Here is a 16,540-nt window from a genome sequence, read left to right as displayed (position 1 = left end):
CTACTCTGTCAGGATGAGGTTTTTCACATGTGCTAATGAATTATATTCTTGATAGTAGTCTATTTGGGATAAGTAACTATTTCAGAAAACTAAGATCATGGCATCTGGTCCCATCACTTCATGGGAAATAGATGGGGAAACAGTGGAAACAGTGGCTGCCTTTATTTTTTCAGGTTCCAAAATCACTGCAGATGGTGACTGCAGCCATGAAATTAAAAGATGCTTACTCCTTGGAAGGAAAGTTATGACCAACCTAGATAGCATATTAAAAAGCAGAGACATTACTTTGCCAACAAAGGTCTGTCTAGTCAAGGCTATGGTTTTTCCAGTGGTCATGTATGGATGTGAGAGTTGGACTGTGAAGAAAGCTGAGCGCCAAAGAATTGATGCTTTTGAACTGTGGTGTTGGAGAAGACTCTTGAGAGTCCCTTGGACTGCAAGGAGATCCAACCAGTCCATCCTAAAGGAAATCAGTCCTGGGTGTTCATTGGAAGGACTGATGTTGAAGCTGAAACTCCAATACTTTGGCCACCTCATGCGAAGAGTTGACTCATTGGAAAAGACCCTGATACTGGGAGGGATTAGGGGCAGGAGGAGAAGAGGACGACAAAGGATGAGATGACTGGATAGCATCACTGACTCGATGGACATGGGTTTGAGTAAACTCCGGGAGTTGGTGATGGACAGGGAGGCCTGGTGTGCTGCAATTCATGGGGTCACAAAGAGTTGGACACGACTGAGCGACTGAACTGAACTGAACTATTTCCCACAAAGCATTTAATTTAAACCTATATATTTATATATATCAATGAATATATATTTATATAATGCTTTATAAACCCCTGTTGGCATATTTCTTTCCATACTTTACAAAAGAAGTTGAGATGCAGAGAGGTTAGTCCAACTGCCAAGGTCACCCACAAGACTATTAAGTGGGCAGAGTCCAAGGACTGTTTGCTCTCACTGCAACATAGTTGCTTTCCCAAGCCCTGAGAAAATTCTCAGAGTCCAACTTGGGTGCTCTTGACTAGAGAAGTTGCCATCCTTTAGAAATACTAATAAATGAAAACCCTTCACAATTAAACTGAAACTGAAACTTTAACCTGTAAATTGCAGCTGCCTGCAGAGTCACAAGATTAAAATTCTATTATACTTTTCTTTGGGGTCTACATTGAAACCTGAGGGTATTTTACCCCTTTCTTTGTGACCACCTTCAGGGCTGAACTGAAGAATTTGTGCGAGTTTTGCCCTCAGAGGGCTATGAAAGTTTGCAGTCTTAGAATTTTTCTTTGTCCTGGCTTGGTTTGAAAGGGATAATGAAGTCAGGTGACTGAAAAGCTTCTTTACTCCTTCCTTGCTCTCCTCTGCTATCTAGAAACTAGCAATGATTTCAAAGTATCTTGGTTTAAGTAAGGCATCCAGTGAGAAAAAGAAAAGAGAGAGAGATCTAAAGGACCTCTCCAAGCTGGTGTAAACAAGCTTCAAGGAGAAAGAGGGTAGATTCTGGAGGACAGCCGAATTTGGTGAAATTAGCTAACCAAGGTGTGAGAAGTTTCAGAGAGCATTTAAAAACCTTGAGGGGAAAAATCTATAAGTGAAGTTTGTAAGGACACCAAGGGAAACAGATTGCTGAGTAGAAGCAGGCCACAAAGATAGGAATAATAGCCTAAGTGTGAGTTTGGACGGCTCAGAGGGTAAAGCGTCTGCCTACAATGCGGGAGATCGGGGTTCACTCCCCAGGTCAGGAAGATCCCCTGGAGAAGGAAATGGCAACCCACTCCAGTGTTCTTGCCTGGAGAATCCCATGGATGGAGGAGCCTGGTAGGTTTACAGTTCATGGGATCCCAAAGAATCGGACACGACTGAGCAACTTCACTTTCACTTTTTCACAAATCATCACAAGATACCAATGTTTTCTCCTTTAGAGTTTTCTCATACATTATCGTACTTGAGCCTCTCAACCCCAGTTTTCAGGCTGGATCTTTGTTTCAGGTGGATCTTTGAATCGGCAGGATAACAAGGAGTAAAGGGCAGAGCTAGAAACCATCTCACAGTTCTTCAACAAACTGTTCCAAGCGGATTGCTGCCCAAGCCTTTTAGGCAAAGAACCGGGAGGGCGCCCGGGGAGATTTCCTTAGCTGCAAGGCGTGAACTGGCCTCTAGGCGGCGCCGGCGACAGGGAAGTCTAGGACTCCAACCCTGTGGGATACTCCAACCACGTGCCGGTAAAAACCCAGACTTGTAAATCCGCAAAAGCGGCCACCGCCTGCTCAGGGCCTTAAGTGTCCTTAGCTCGAGGTAGTGGGCGGGGCAGATCCTGTTCATCCCTCTCATTGGTCGCCGGGAGTAACGGACAGGTATCTACAGCCAGCCCCGGTCAGAGGAACCTCACTACACATGCTGACTGATCTTCGGCACGCGGGGTTGTAGCGCTGCAGGGGCATTCGCTAGGGGAGGATACGCATGCGTGTAAAAATCTCGCTTCTCGGCGCCCCTCTGGCTCTGCCAAGGGTAACTGCTCCTTAGGGAACTGTTGGGGCAAACCCCTGACTCCTCCAGGAGTGAAGCCTTTGCTGGTTTTGTGTGTGTGTGTGTAGCCTTCTTCTCTTGCGACCCACGTTCTTCCAGCGAAATTCTCTTTTGACAAGATTTCCTGATGCGAAACTTCAATCACTTACACTGCAGCTTCGTTTTATTTCTCCCCAAATACCCTCCTCCCGCCCTGTCGAGCATTCTACGAAAAAGTGCCTCTTACCTCGATCCAGAAACGGGCTTGGAGTACCCTCCCTAACCCCACCTAAATTCTACCCGGGGTCTCCTGGGCCCTGGTTCATCTCCACGCACCATTTCTTCGCTTGTCTCCTTCAGGAAACCTTTCCTGATTAACCCCGGTGGGACCGCAGCCATCCCAATTACTCGGGAGAGAGTCAAGGGCAAGTTGAAGGCAGAAATTCTGGAGCAAAGATGCTCAGAGTAGCCGACCCGTTCCCGCCCCGCCCCGCCCGCTCCGCGAGTAAACTCAGGCAGCGGCTCGGGGACACAGCTGTATTGGGAAGCGGAGGCTCCTACATAGTAGGAGGAGGCACGTCCCAGGAGGCCCGAGGACTCTGTACACAACGCGAGTGGCTCAGCCCCAGCCGTCCGCCGTGCGGCCCGCCCGGGGCCCAGTCTGTGGAGGCCCGGAGGGGCGAGTTAAGGCAGCTTGGCTGAGGGAGAGGGGGAGTGGGAGTGTGCCAGTTACCCCCGAAAAGCTGGCTCACTGAGGGGGCGAGCTTCTCACCTCCCACTCCTCTCTCGAGGACAGGGGGAAAAGACAGTCGGCAGTCAATAAATAAACCCGAGGCGGGTAGGGACCCCGGGAGACTCTCAGAGTCCAGGAAGGCTGGAGGTGTGGAACAGAGAGGGAGGTCATCTGTCCTTGGAGACGCGTCCACGCTCACGGCCTCTGAGGGCATGGGCCTCGAGGGCCCTTTTTGAGGCCTTGGAGCAACTCCCTTCAAAAGTTAAAATGGCTGCCGTTAGGGACGGCCGCCTGCGAGGAGGGCCCGACGAAGGGAGGCTTCAGGGGCCCCTGGGGCTTCTCGACATCCACCCTCTTCAGGGCGCGGCCCCGGTGCCCCTCAGGCCGACCCAGGTACAGGAGGTGTCTCCCGGCACCCCCTGAGTACCTGGAGGGGCCTCCCGAGGGGACTCGGGTGAGCAGCGCAGGGGGTGCTCGGTGCGAGGAGAAGGGCAACTTCCGGCTGCCGCCCACCCCGAGCCGGGGAGCAGGGGCGGAGAGCGCAGGCCGGGCGGCGGGGGCCGGGCACTTGCCCTCCGGGGGCACGTCCAGCCTCCGAGGCGGGGCACAGTCCCGGGGCAGCAGGCTGGGGCCGGCAAAGAGGGTGGGGGCGGGCTCGGGCGGCAGCGGCCGCGAGGTGAAAGGGGCGGCGGCCGGGGGCTCGACCTCCTTCCTGGGCGCCTGCGGGCCGTGCAGGTAGCGCAGTAGTTCCTCCAGGGTGGTGACTTCCACGGCCTGCCCAGGACAGCCAGGCGGCGGCGGCTTCACCAGCACGCGCGGCGCGGGACCACCCGCCGCGTTCCCGCCCCGGGCGCGGCTCCGGCCCTCCTTGGCGTTGTTCCCGTTCTGGTTCCACTCCCAGGGACCCCCGGCGTGGCGGAGGTGCTTGACCGGCAGCTCTGGCGTGGACTCCGGGGTGGGCAGGCAGGCCAGCTCCGGCGGGGGTACGCCCTCGGGAGGAGGCAGGAAGGTGGTGTAGAGCTGCGGCGTCTGTGCCCCGTCTCCGTCCTTGGACGGCGGCGGCGGCTCTGGACCCGCCCCATGCAGCCGGGCCAAGCTGCGGAGGGAGAGAGGACGTGGGATCCCGGCGGACTCGATATCCTTGCTCCGACGTCGGTGAGCTCGGCGACAGGCGCAGGAGACCAGGAGGCCAGAGACCGAGGCGCCCAGGGCGAAGGCCGCGGCCACACAGGCCAGGAGGAGTGGGATGGGGACTGAGCGGGAGGCTGAGGCTGGCGGGAGGTCGCGGCGCACGCCTGCCAACCGAGAGGGAGGAGAGGGAGGCTCAGCGAAGGTAGGCCCGCGGGAAGACAAGCTCCGAAGTGTCCCTCTCTCCGACTACTGCTCTGCTTTCACTCCGACACAGCCTTGACCCGCTTCAGGAGTCTCCTCCCCTGACCCCCTCAACACACACAGGCCACCCAACCACCGCTCACACACAAGCTAGAGCCTGGGCCTGGGGAGTCTCATCCCAGCTCCGGCCCCTGTAGCCATGCCAAGAGCAACTGCCAAACTCTGCCCGTGCTGAAGGAGGCGGGGCTGGGAGGGCCAGCTCTGGGGAGGGGAAAGAAGGGGAGGCTCCAAACAGGCATTATTAGTGGGCACCAAACAAGGATCAGTGAGGGGCTTAGAATTCTTCAAGAATCGGCAGCTCCACACTTCACTCCTCTCCCTCCCAACCAGCCCCCTTACCCTGATTGTGAGCTCCAAGAGTGGAAGACTGGGGCCGGGGGTGGGCATCACTGGGGGGGCTGGGGGTCTCAGGGGAAGGGCCAGGACTCAGAAGCACTGATGACAGAGACCAGGTCAGAGCCAGTGAGACTCCTGTTCTTCACCTCTGATACCCGCAGCGGGTCCCCCACCCCCTTTGGAACCCAGAAGTCCGGAGCTGCAGCCTTCATTTTCCGCTGGGAATGGGGACGGGCTTACCATGCAAGGCATTCTTTCATTTCTTTGTTCAAAAACTATCTATTAGGCATCCTATTATGGGCCAAACACTGAGCTATATGCTAGATATTTAGAATGTTAACCCTTTCTGAGACTCTCTCAGAGTGTCCAGGGTGCTGGTCTGCTGCTGCCATGGGGCATGGACTTGGGTAAGTATGGGCTGAGCATGGTGAAGTTGGGACAACAGAACTCACCATAAGTGGAATCCCCTGTACCAGACTGACTCCCAGTAGCTCCATCTATGAAACAGGGAGAGAAAGGGTGAAGGTGGGGGGAGGTTTCATGAGGAACTGATGGGCATGACCATGCCACAGAAGGAGAGAAGGACAAAAGCCCACACCTGGGATGGTGTCTATGGCCATCAGAGCCATACTCAACAATAGATACAGCTGCCTTTGCCCTTTTTACCTTGGCAGTCATCATGCTCCATGGATTCCTGGTTACCAGTTGGATCCACATCAATCCTAGGAGAAAATGGAGGTGGCTCAGTGCAGGTATACCTCTTGTCCCCTCCCCCAGCCCAGCCCTCAGCCTCCTCTCTTAGTAGTGGGGAGCTTTCTCCTCAGGAGATCCAGGAGCCCCTTACTTACCCACCAGGTGCCCTGATATCCACGCAGCCTCTGGAGCTGTCCCATCCACAGTATGGGTCCTGAGAAGCCAGACAGCTCCTAGGGAAAACTGAGTCATATGAGGCTGGGACCCTCCACTCTAATCACAGTCCATTCCCCTGCCTCTTTGACTCTCACCCTGGCCTGCAGGAGGCTCCTAGCCTGACACTCCCATCCTATCCACACCAATCCCTAGTCCCGTCCCTGGTGACTGCCCACCTGCAGGCTGCTTGTGGACATCCCACCACACACAACCATCCCCTGCATTTCCCTGCCACCCCCAATGCCTTTGTGCCTGCAGGCCCAGGGAGCCTGGCCTCAAGTCCCTCTCACCTCCGACAGGCCCCATGCCGGGCACATCGACTAAGAGGGAGGTAGATGATGCAGCCAGAAAAAGCCACAAAGAGCCTGTGACCTTCAGTGTCCAGCTCCAGCCCTATGACCCGCCGTGCTGTTTGGGCTGCCCGCTTCCCACTGCACCTAAGGTGAGGCCAGAAGGAGTCAGAGATGGAGCAGGTGAGGCTCCTTTTTCCCTGGGTGAGGTAAAGAAAAGAAGGTGGGGAGGCATACAAGCAACTGAATATAACTCATGGGGCTACCCTGCAATGCCACACAATGTCATCTTCTCTCCAAGTCCCTCTCTCTTCCCCACAACTTCCAATATTGGAGTCCCCACCCCATCCCCATATCCCCATCTCCCACCTCACATCCTATCCCTGCTCTGCAGGGGGCCTGCTGGACAAAGGGCTCACCGGGAGGGGCTGTAGGCATCGATCTCTTCCAACAGAATGGCCTCAGAGCCCCCAGATTGCCCCCCTGGGGGCAGCACCTTCAGCACTGTCCCATCATTGGAGCCAAGGAACAGGACTGTGGTGTTACTGTAGGGACCAGCCATGCCATCCACAGCCACCTGGGTCAGTAGGGCCCTGGAAGAATAGGCCTCAGGTCAGGATAGCCTGACCAGTGGAAGACTGAGTACTTCAAGGACCTAGATACCCCTTCTCTGCCCTTCCCCCAGCCCAGGGTTTCCTTCTTAGCTCTGTCCCTCCCACTTTCATAGGTTCTTCCTCCTATTAATATGATTTACCTTGTGGGGTCAGATAAAGAGAGTGGGTGAGGGGCGGATGGCAGTGGTCAGGATTTTTTAGCTCTATACCTGCTGGTGAGGGTGAGCAGAGGCTGATGGGTGGCAGGTGGCACAGCAGGGTCCAGGAGTGGGTGAGCCTTGATGAAGGTCAGGACATCATCAGGGAGGTCTCGAGAAGAGGGGAACAATGCAGCTACACCTACTCCTGCACAGGATCCGGGCCTGGAGGACACATAGGAAGAGGCAGCCTTAGGGCAGGGAGCTGGTGGTCACAGAGCCTAACTAAGCCCCAGCAGCCTGCCCTAAGGTTGGGAGGCCCCTTGTTCCCTCTGCACACAGACATTCACACTACTGCTTCCCTTCCCTGCTGCCAACCCATGACAGCCTCCTCCCCAGACCTTGGACACCTTGCCCTCTTCTCATAACCTATTTGGGGAGCAGACACTGCTTGCTTCTGCCTCCACCAAAGCCCCCCCATCCTGGGTACCTGGGGGAGGGGACCCTGTCCTCAGACACAGGGGTCCAGGCCCCATCCAGACTCCTCTGCTCCTTGAACTTGCCCTCAAACCCACGCTCGATATCATCCAGGTAGAAGGCGCAGACCGCAGAGCCAGGAATGCTGAGGGAGCCAGAGAACGATGTGGGCTAGGTGTTAGAAGGGACAGCAGAGTACCTCCCAGGTAAGACTTGGCCGTCCCCCTTCACATACCATCTTAGGGGAGAGCCTGAGAGAGTGGGGCAGCCCCTGGGGGCCATGCCAAGAAAGTACAGGAAAATGGAGCTTCCCCTCACCACTCTTATCAGTAGGTTCTGAGGGATGGTCTTTGTTGCTGGGAGGCATGGAGGGAAGGGGACAGACTGGGCTACATTGACTAGTCTAGTACCAACCTATTGGTCTGGGTGGTGAAGACCCCAAAGAGAGCAGAGCGACCATACAAGTTCACAGGCCCTGTCAAGGCCTGTAAGACATCAAAATAGAAGGTAGAGTCTCCAGGGACAGAGCAGTTGAGCCGCAGCTTGAGGAAGGATGTCCAATGGCGGTCCAAGGCCCTAGGTGAGCCACCCATGTCACGCTTACACACACGGGCCACACGGGAGAACTGCACCTGTCGGGAGAGTTGGGGAGGAAGGAGATCAGTGAGAGAGCCCCCAGGCCAGCAGAATGAGAGCGGTTTGGTGGGATTAGAGTACCAAGAGACCAATGTCAGGGGCACAGTAAAGGAAGGATGTGGTGTGGTTGGTCAGTCCAGGTCAAGGTGAGGGACAGCAGGATGAGGGGACAGAAGCCTGAGGGCAGCTCCACAGTGGGTGTCTGAGCCCAGCCAGGAGCTCTTCCCTGAATGTCTGGCTCCTAGGATCCAGCAGAACCCTCTAGCTACCACCCCCGGTGCCCACCTCCTTACCCTCCCCAGCCGGGCATCCTCCACAGAGACTTCTCGGAAGAAGAAGTAGACATGGTCTCCATGCTCCAAAGCGTGGACAAAGTGTGGCTCTGAGTGGGGAGTGGCAGGAACGGTATGGAAGAGTATCTGTACCTGTCCAGAATCTCCTGATCCCACACCGCCTTTCCCCTTAGCACACCTGCACACAATTCCCACCACCTGCCTGCCGCAGCCCTCCCCCTGCACCTCCTCCCCAAGAGCAGCCTCCCTCCCCTAGCCTCCCCAAGAGCAGCCTCCCTCCCCTAGGCCCACCCTGACCTCGGAGCCACTTGGAGTCGTACTTGGCGGAGCGGAGCGGGGGCTGAGGCCCAAGGCTTCGGTAAACCACAGCGTCACTGGCCTGGAAGTCTGCAGCTGTGGCTGAATACAGGCTGCCCTCTGGAGGGGTGGGTAGGGTGGCATCAGGGGGGCTCAGGGATCTGTATGTTGGTTCTTCTTGGGCCTCCCACACCCCTACCTTGGCCTGATGCTGGCCCCTACCTTACCCCTGATTCAGGAGCATGCAGGAAAGACCAAACTGGGAAAGAGGCTGACATGGCAGCCACATGCCTGCTTCTCACATGCCCAGGTGCACACCTGCAAACACGGCCACATTGGACTGGGTGGCATCAAAGGGGCATCGAGCCTGCCCACTCAGCTCCTCACCCTCCTGCTGCAGTGAAGTTATCTGGAGGCAGAAGGAACAGGTTCTTGGAACCCTTGGGGTGTTGCAAGTCTGGCTCCATAACCCACTTCCTTATGTCCCCTTGCCTCCTTGCCCCACCTCTTCTGGACCCTCCACCCTGGGCACTCCGTCCCCCAACCCCTGCTTGTGCATCCCCACCAAACTGATTGCCCAGCTTGAGTTCTCCTCCTACTCCCATCGTGATGCCCCACCCTCGCCTTTGTACCCCATAGCTGCGGCACACGGGGCTGAAGGAGTTCGTTCCACAGGCAAGGAGCGTCTGGGAGTCCCAGGGCACGAGAACGCGAATGTAGTTGTAGCACTCGTCCTAGAGAATCCAGAATTCTATGTCAGCCACAGGGCTCCCTGGGAGTGGGACAGGGGGTTATGGAAGTAGGGTTATCCTCCTTGAGCCAGTTAGAGCAATAGGGGGTAAAGTTTCAAAGAAGCTATTTACTACTAGTCCTGGGGCCTTGGGCAAGTTCTCTGGCCTCTCAGAGCCTCACTCTTCTTTTGTGTGAGATGTGTAAAGGAAGCTAAAAATCATCAATTCCCTTTCCTGTATATTTTCCTCTGTGACTTGAGATAAGAGAAGTAGTGGAGATTTGGGTACAGTGGAGGGTCAGTTGGACAGAGCCTGGAAGCTGGGTCATCTCCTACCCTCAAGATTTTCATCCCACTCCTCACCGTCAACTTGCCCCGCACGGCACAGTTCTCCATGTCTTGGCTCCTCCATGTTAGATACTGGAGGGAAAAGTAGAAGAGGGAAAATCATGGCACAACCTAGACCCACTGCACATCATGGTTCCCTTTTGGAGCCTTCTTTCCACCCCCTGGATCCCCGTTAGATCTTTCCGGCCTCATCTCCACGCCTCAACCTCCTCCCCCACAGCCCCTTACCTTGTTGGGCACGAGCCCCTCCCCTTCTTCCTGGGCTTGAAGATCAAAGGAGAAAACGTGATCCCTGAAGGGATAAGCAAGGAGGGATCAGAGCCAAGCCACGGCTCCCCACTTGAACTCCTGAGTCCCTACCTAGTCCGTGTTCAGCTGCTCGGGGACAGTGTAGACCTCCAGACCTGTCTTCTCCCCCTGACTCCACACCGTGGCAACTATGTTCTGGGCCCTAGCATGTCCAAACCCTGGGGCTTGTATACCTGCATGTGTCCTCTGCAAAATGTTGCAGTGGCCATGCAGGTCTCATGCCTGCCTGGGAACAGGCATGGCAGCCCCACAATGGTGCCACAGCCAGTTTACCTGGCAGCCACTAGCAAGGTCCGGTTCAGGGTCAGGAATCTCTGAAAGTCCAGCCCAAGTTCTGCAACCACAGCATCATCCTCCAGGCCCCGGAACCAGGATAGTGGAGAAATACCTAGAAGGCACAGAGGGGTGGGTGCTGATGCCCTCAGGATACAACACTCCCTCAACATCATCTCCAACCAGAGGAAACCCAGCCCTGGACATAGTGGATATGCGAGATGAGTTGGGAGGTATTAATAACAGTATTAATAAGGCTATTAATAAACACAATATCAGCTAACTCTGAGCACTTCACCTCTGCCAAGCACTGTGTTAGCACTTGAGCTGCATTGTCTCATTTCAGACAACAACCCTATGAAGTAGGTTGGTACCATCTTACAGATGAGGAACCTGAGGCTTAAAGCCAATAAGAAATTTGAGGAGCTCATTTAGCTTGGGAGTGGCAGGCACCCCAATTCAGATCCAGGTCTGTCTGAGTTCAGAACTGAGCCCAACCCAGTTCTTAGATCTGCCTTAGGGCTAGCGATTCCCTTTCATTCCACATTGTATGCTGTCCCATGTAGACCATTTCCTCACACCATCTCTCCCAGCCCTCTTTTTGCACCCTCCCCTCAAGGCTCTTCACAGACCACCTCAATCCTCCAAGCTTTCTGCCTCCTCTGACCAACTCCAGCATCCACCTGGCCTGATCATGGAAACCAGTCATCAGTGTTCAGAGGGAGCCCAGAGTTCAGAGAGAGAGATGATTTAACATTTGTACCATGATTAGAACTGTGTCTGGCACATGGAAGTGTTCGCTACTCTTATCTATCCCCCAACAGTTACTCTCAATAACCTAACTGCCATTCCTTCAACCTTAAAATTACTCTAAATTCTACATATATAACAGGAAGCTGCAGATAGATAAAGGTCTATCACGGTGGGACAGTGGCCCTTCCCTGTCCAACTGGCCCACACTGGCTGGTGTGAAGCCTGCCAGTGTGACCCCAGGTAAGGACAAGATATGCCTGCTCCCTCCCCCCAGCCTTCTCACTCAGCCTTTCCTCCTCTCTCCTGACTGGGCCTGGGACATTAGGTAGGTCCCACCATGACGGACCCAGATGTGGTGGTGATGAAGTGGTGGAGAGGGAGGTGAGAGGTGTTGGGAACCACTGAATGAGTCCCAAGCCTTCATTTTGTAGCTAATAATAATAGCAAATACATATACATCATTTACTCTGTGCCAGACAGTGTTCTTAGCACTTTACCTGTATTACCTCATTTAATCCCTAAATAACTCTATGAAGTAAAACATTTTTTTTGGGGGGCCATGCCTCATGGCCCGTGGGATCTTGGTTCCCAAACTAGGAATTGAACCTGTGGTCACTGTGGTGAAAGCACCAGACCACCAGGGAATTCCTGGTAGAATACAATTATTATCTTCATTTTGCCGATGAGGAGACTGAGGCAAAGAAGGTTAAGTAGCTGCTCATAATGTGAGCAGCTTTAACAGGAATTTGAACCTGCTAAGGTTTGGTCTGAGCAAGAGTCCATGTTCTTTATCACTGAACAATGCTGCCTAGAAGTGAAGAAAGTCGGCTGGCGGATGAGAAGTGACTGGCCTCAGTGCCACTCCAGCTGTCTGCTCCTCTTTCCTGTCAACTCTTAGCTTCCGTGAGACTGAAAGCCCGCCTTCAGCTTGCTACCCACACGAAAGGTCTCAGTGTCTAATTGCCAAGACTGAGTGCTGAGCGCACATAGAGGGTCAGGGTACCACACTCACCTTGCAGGTCAGAGGTCAGCAGAGGGAGAGGGTCCTGGGGAAATGCAGCCTGGGTGTGGGGAGTTGACAGCAGCAAGAGTAGTAGCAGCAAGGTCATGAAGTGGGGGGCACGGGGCATTCTGTGTGGGGCAGCTCAGGCCCCAGGGGGTGCCCCCTCACCCATATGCTGGCCCTGAAAGAGAAGACAGAAGTGGGGGAAGGGGCCAAACTTCCTCCACCTTTGAAGTAGGAGGGCTCCTTCCCAGGTCTATCCCCAGAAGACCCTGTGGAGAAGGGTAAGGGATCCTATCTCTGGCACTGCCTCAGTGCCAGCCGGCTGTCACTGTCACTCAAGGCCCTTCCCTCTCCAACTGGCCCAAACTGGCCGGTGTGAAGCCTGCCAGTGTGACCCCAGGTAAGGACAGGATACGCCTGCTCCCTCCCCCCAGCCTTCTCACTCAGCCTTTCTTCCTCTCTCCTGACTGGGCCTGGGACATTCGGTAGGTGACACCTTCTGGCCCCCTCTTGCTAACCTCGTCTCAGCTATAATTAGACCCTGAAGCCTTAAAATTATAAATAGTGATTCCTTGGCACCAGGGGGAGGAAGAGGATACCATGTCTGCCTCCCCTCCCTCACAGACCCCCATGGCACCCTGGGAGCGGTTTAGGCACTGTGCCTTGGTAGAGGCAGCTGTGAGGCAGCCATCATCTTGTTTAGGGCTGAGGAGGAACAGAGTTGGGGAGCAGCCCAGGGGTCTTTGCCCTGGTCTAAGCTCCTGCTTCTAGGGCCCTTTCCTTGCTAGGGAGAAGCTGGGTAGGGAGGGGGGCGGGGGAGGGGGGCTGTCTTAGCCAAAAATGAATCTGCATCAAAGCCAGATCAGAGGCTAAATTTAGCTCTGGCTGCAGCTGTCTGCCCGACCACTGTGCCCCCTCCCAGCCTCCCTAGCCCCCTGTTCCCTCGCCGACTCCTAAGAAACCTTGCATGTGCTCAATTTGGAGAAGAGTGGACCCACCCCCTGTGAGAAGCCAGTCATAGAAGGGGCTGTACTAGTGAGGAGATATGGCTGAATATGTCCCTCTCTCCCTTCCTTCCCTCTTTGGGCTGCCTTGGAATGAAAATATAAATAATTCAATGACAGGCAGGCGATTGTAGCCCAAAGTCCAGGAAAAGATAGATATGGTGGAAGTGATTGTAAGACAACCCTCCTTCCCACCCTTCAGCCTCCATCGGCCTTCCCCAGCCAAGCTGACCCTGGCTGGAACCCACAGTGGGAGGTGAACACCAGCTTCCTGCCTTCCCTTGAAGTTAAAGTGAGGGGCTGAGTAAGCCCAGGAAATCAGGTCAGCAAGGGTGAGATTCCCTCCTTTCCGTGAACAGACAGTTATCCTTCATTAATCCTCAGTTGCCTGTCCTGCCATGTCCCCCAAAGAAGAGACCCTGGGCTTCCAGGCCTACCCTATTCCATCTCCCCCACAACTCCACCCTTGGAGCCAGGACCCAAGTGTACCCCACCCCCAATCCAGCGTCACTGATGGGGAGGCTGACGTCAGATGGGATCCCAAGAGAGCTGGAGGAGGGGAAGGGGTAGGAGCACCTAATGATGACCCCCTCCCCAGAGGCAGAGCAGTCAGCTAGCTAACGACCCTCTGGTGCTGAAAGGCCAAGCCTCCCTCTGCCACCCCCCCCCCCACCATGTTTCCGGATGTTGGTGCTCCCAGGGGAAGAGAAAGGGACACAGCTTGTCTCCTATCCTCTCCCTCCTGCCCCACCCCCAAGTTGCCCTGGGCAACTGGTATCTTCACCCAGGAAACAACTTCAGTCTCAGGCAAGTGGGGAGAATGATCTGACCCCCTTCTGCTCCCAGGCCACGACTACTTCCATCCCTGCCCTCAGGACTATTGCCCTTTCTTTACCTGGGGTGGTGACTCCCGTGGGGGCTTGAGGGGAATCGGAGACCTCTGACCTGATGGAAGAAGGGACAGAAGGAGGGAAGAGACTGAGTTATGCCTCCTTACCACATCCCTTAAAAGTAAATGTGAACATCAGGAGAAGTCTAATGAGGCTAGGGTAGGGGAGATGCTGCCCTGGAACCGGGGGACACATTGACATTGAGCTTGATTACAAAGGTGCTGGCCATTCATGCCTAGAGCTGTGAGGGCAAGGGCAGGGACTGGGGCTGGACCCTACCCAGAAAATCCTGGAACTTCAGGACCAGTCTTGGGCAAAGGGGCGATTGGGAGAGTTTGGAGGGCATGCCGACCACTCCCGTATGAAAACCTTCAGAACCCAGCAGCTGTCTTAGCAAAAGCACCCTAGCTGGGGACAATAGAGGCTAATTTGCATATCATTTGCATGTTCTTCATCCCTAAGCAAAATGCTCTAATACCAAGCACCCCAGCCCCTTCTTTTCCTCAGAGCAGACCCTGCCTCCCTCCCACCCAACCTCTCTCCACCCTACCCCCCACTTTAGACTGGATTAGTCCAGCCTCTGAAAACACTTGGTTGGCCATTGCACTGGCCCCCCAGACTTAACTATGCTGTCTTTAAGAGGGCTTCCCATAGATGATTTTAGTGAGCAGCATCTGAGTTGCCCCCATGCAACCCCTGGCTTCGGGAAAGGCTTATCCTGCCAGGACCAATCCCAGCTGCTTCACACCCCCCATTTGGAGCAAATGGGGGAGGCCTGGCCAGCTCTTTCTCCCCCTCCTAGGTTCTCCCCTTGCTGGGAAGAGGAAACAGCCCTTCTCTCTCCTCCTGGCCCTGCAGCCACCTCTGGGAAGTGGCCAGGGTCATAGCCAGATTCTAGCAGGGGGCTGGGGAGGGGATGGAGAAGGGGAGACCCGGCTGGGGACAATAGCAGGAAGCCTTCGGGTTGGTCGCCGGCCCCAGTCCACGTTCCTCTAAGGATGGGGTGGGGGGTGGGGGGCGCACCAAGGAGTCTCAGGGAACAGGCGCCTTCCCTTCTCCAAGACAGTTCCTCTCACCCTTAGCTATCAGCCCCAGGCTTGCTACCTACCCCCTCTCCCTCCCAGCCCCGAACGAGGATAATCCAGGTGTCTAGAGCCTCGCCTGAGGTGGGCCCGAGGCCAGGGGCTCGACGTGTCTCCCCCTCACTGGATCTGGGGCTCGGAGAGGGGCGGGTAGCAGAGTCTGGGCCGGGACCGGGTCCCAGAGCCACGTTAGCGGGAGGAGGGGCTGGAGGGGCCTGCAGGCGCAGATCGAACAGGGATGGGAGCGGGGGTTGGGAGCGGAGGCGGGTCTCCGAGGCCAGGGAAACAGGGCCAGAAGCTTGGAGCCGAGGAGGGCGGGCCTGCGGCCAGCGCAGAGCGGGGTCCGCGGGCTGGAGATGCAATCGTCGCCCGGGCTCTCCGCCTTGCGAGACCAAGGTCTAACAAAGCCCCTGGGCGAGTGGGGTGAAGGAAGGTTATGGGCTCTAGGACTAATGTTCCTCGGGGGCCCATTCCCGACTCTATGATCAAGTCAACCCCGCTGGGAGGTGCTAAGATTCCCGCTTGCACAATGACAGAGGTGCAGCCGGAACATCAAAGTCTGGAACGACGCGTTCTCCTTCCCATCCCTGCAGGGGAAACGCTAGCGTCCGTTTCCCCACGGGTCTCGAAGCCTTAATCTCTCTGCTGGGGAGGCAAGAGACCAGGTTTTCCACCCTCTGTACGATGCGCGCCTCAAATAATGCCTTTCGCGCTCCTCAATGCAAGGGATGCGACTCAGAGAAGCCAGGTCACAAGAGGCGCGCAGACCTTGCACCCCACAGTGCCGTAGCGGGGCTCCCCTCTTCCCTCGGTTCACCCCAACTCCGCTGACCCTCTCCGTCATCCAAGCACGACAGAGCGCTGGCGCCCTCCCGGGTCCCTCTGGCACTTCGAAGCTTACCCCCGGCCTTCGGCGCCCCGATCCTCCCCGCCTCCCTGCAGCCCAGCCCTACTCCGGGATACTTGCTCCGAGATCCGGGTCAACGGGAGAGAGATCGCAGCGGTCGAGCAGCGGCCGCGCACCGCGCCGAGTTCTCAATCGGCTGGGGCCCCAGTGAGATGTGGTGAATGACCGAATTGGATGGAGCTTGGATCTGGGCTCCCGGGCGCTGTCAGGTCGCGCGAGTCCTGGGTCCCAGTCGCAAACCCCACTCCCGCCGCGGTTCCGCGGAGGAAAACAATGCGACCGCCCGGAGCTCTGGGCCGGGCCCCAGCCGCCCCGCCCGCCTCCCGACCGGACCCGCCTCCGGCCCGCCTCGGGGTCCCCATTACTAATCGGGCTCTCGGAGGCCGGTTAGACACCGCCTTCTCGACACCTCTCCACCAATAGTTCTCGGAGGAGGAGGGGCGTCGGGAGCACCGCCCACCGAGAGGGCCTGGCCGGGAGGCTGAGCAGGAGACCGTAGCCAGGCGCGAGATCCACGGACAGTCGCTGCCACCCGGTCAGAGGAGGGGTCACACGCTTTAACATGGAGAGGCCCTGGGAAGAAATCTCTTGTGAGGAAGGAACAGCAGCTGGGAGG

General features: G+C 56.1%; 1 protein-coding gene across 2 annotated transcripts; it reads right to left on the bottom strand.

Moving 5' to 3' along the window:
* Nucleotides 1-3,031: 3,031 nt before the first annotated feature.
* On the bottom strand, nt 3,032-16,221 carry SEMA6C (semaphorin 6C). Of its 2 annotated transcripts, XM_065904522.1 has the most exons (20): nt 15,985-16,220; nt 13,941-13,990; nt 12,048-12,219; nt 10,283-10,397; nt 9,929-9,992; nt 9,716-9,772; nt 9,255-9,356; nt 8,941-9,031; nt 8,623-8,742; nt 8,326-8,414; nt 7,811-8,028; nt 7,410-7,541; nt 6,992-7,144; nt 6,588-6,761; nt 6,169-6,315; nt 5,818-5,895; nt 5,636-5,691; nt 5,422-5,466; nt 4,973-5,068; nt 3,032-4,536 (listed from the first exon to the last, which is right to left on the bottom strand). In XM_065904522.1, exons 3-20 carry the CDS (start codon nt 12,163-12,165, stop codon nt 3,497-3,499), a joined length of 2,895 nt encoding a protein of 964 aa, XP_065760594.1. In that variant the 5' UTR covers nt 12,166-12,219; nt 13,941-13,990; nt 15,985-16,220; the 3' UTR covers nt 3,032-3,496. The 2 variants fall into 2 exon arrangements, with proteins under 2 accessions (XP_065760594.1, XP_065760602.1); XM_065904530.1 differs by lacking the exon at nt 4,973-5,068 and having other exon boundaries at nt 15,985-16,221.
* Between the last annotated feature and the right edge of the window lie 319 nt (nt 16,222-16,540).

The sequence above is a fragment of the Muntiacus reevesi genome, chromosome 1, assembly GCF_963930625.1.
Source record: "Muntiacus reevesi chromosome 1, mMunRee1.1, whole genome shotgun sequence".
Classification (NCBI taxonomy): Eukaryota; Metazoa; Chordata; class Mammalia; order Artiodactyla; family Cervidae; genus Muntiacus; species Muntiacus reevesi.
This window is presented reverse-complemented; position numbering and strand designations above follow the sequence as displayed.

Coding starts and splice junctions, on each gene's coding strand:
- SEMA6C (XM_065904522.1), bottom strand. CDS start 12,165: ATGCCCCGTGCCCCCCACTTCATGACCTTGCTGCTACTACTCTTGCTG. Junction 9,357..9,715: donor CCGTGCGGGGCAAGTTGACG/GTGAGGAGTGGG, acceptor TGGATTCTCTAG/GACGAGTGCTACAACTACAT. Junction 6,316..6,587: donor GATGCCTACAGCCCCTCCCG/GTGAGCCCTTTG, acceptor GCCTCACCTTAG/GTGCAGTGGGAAGCGGGCAG.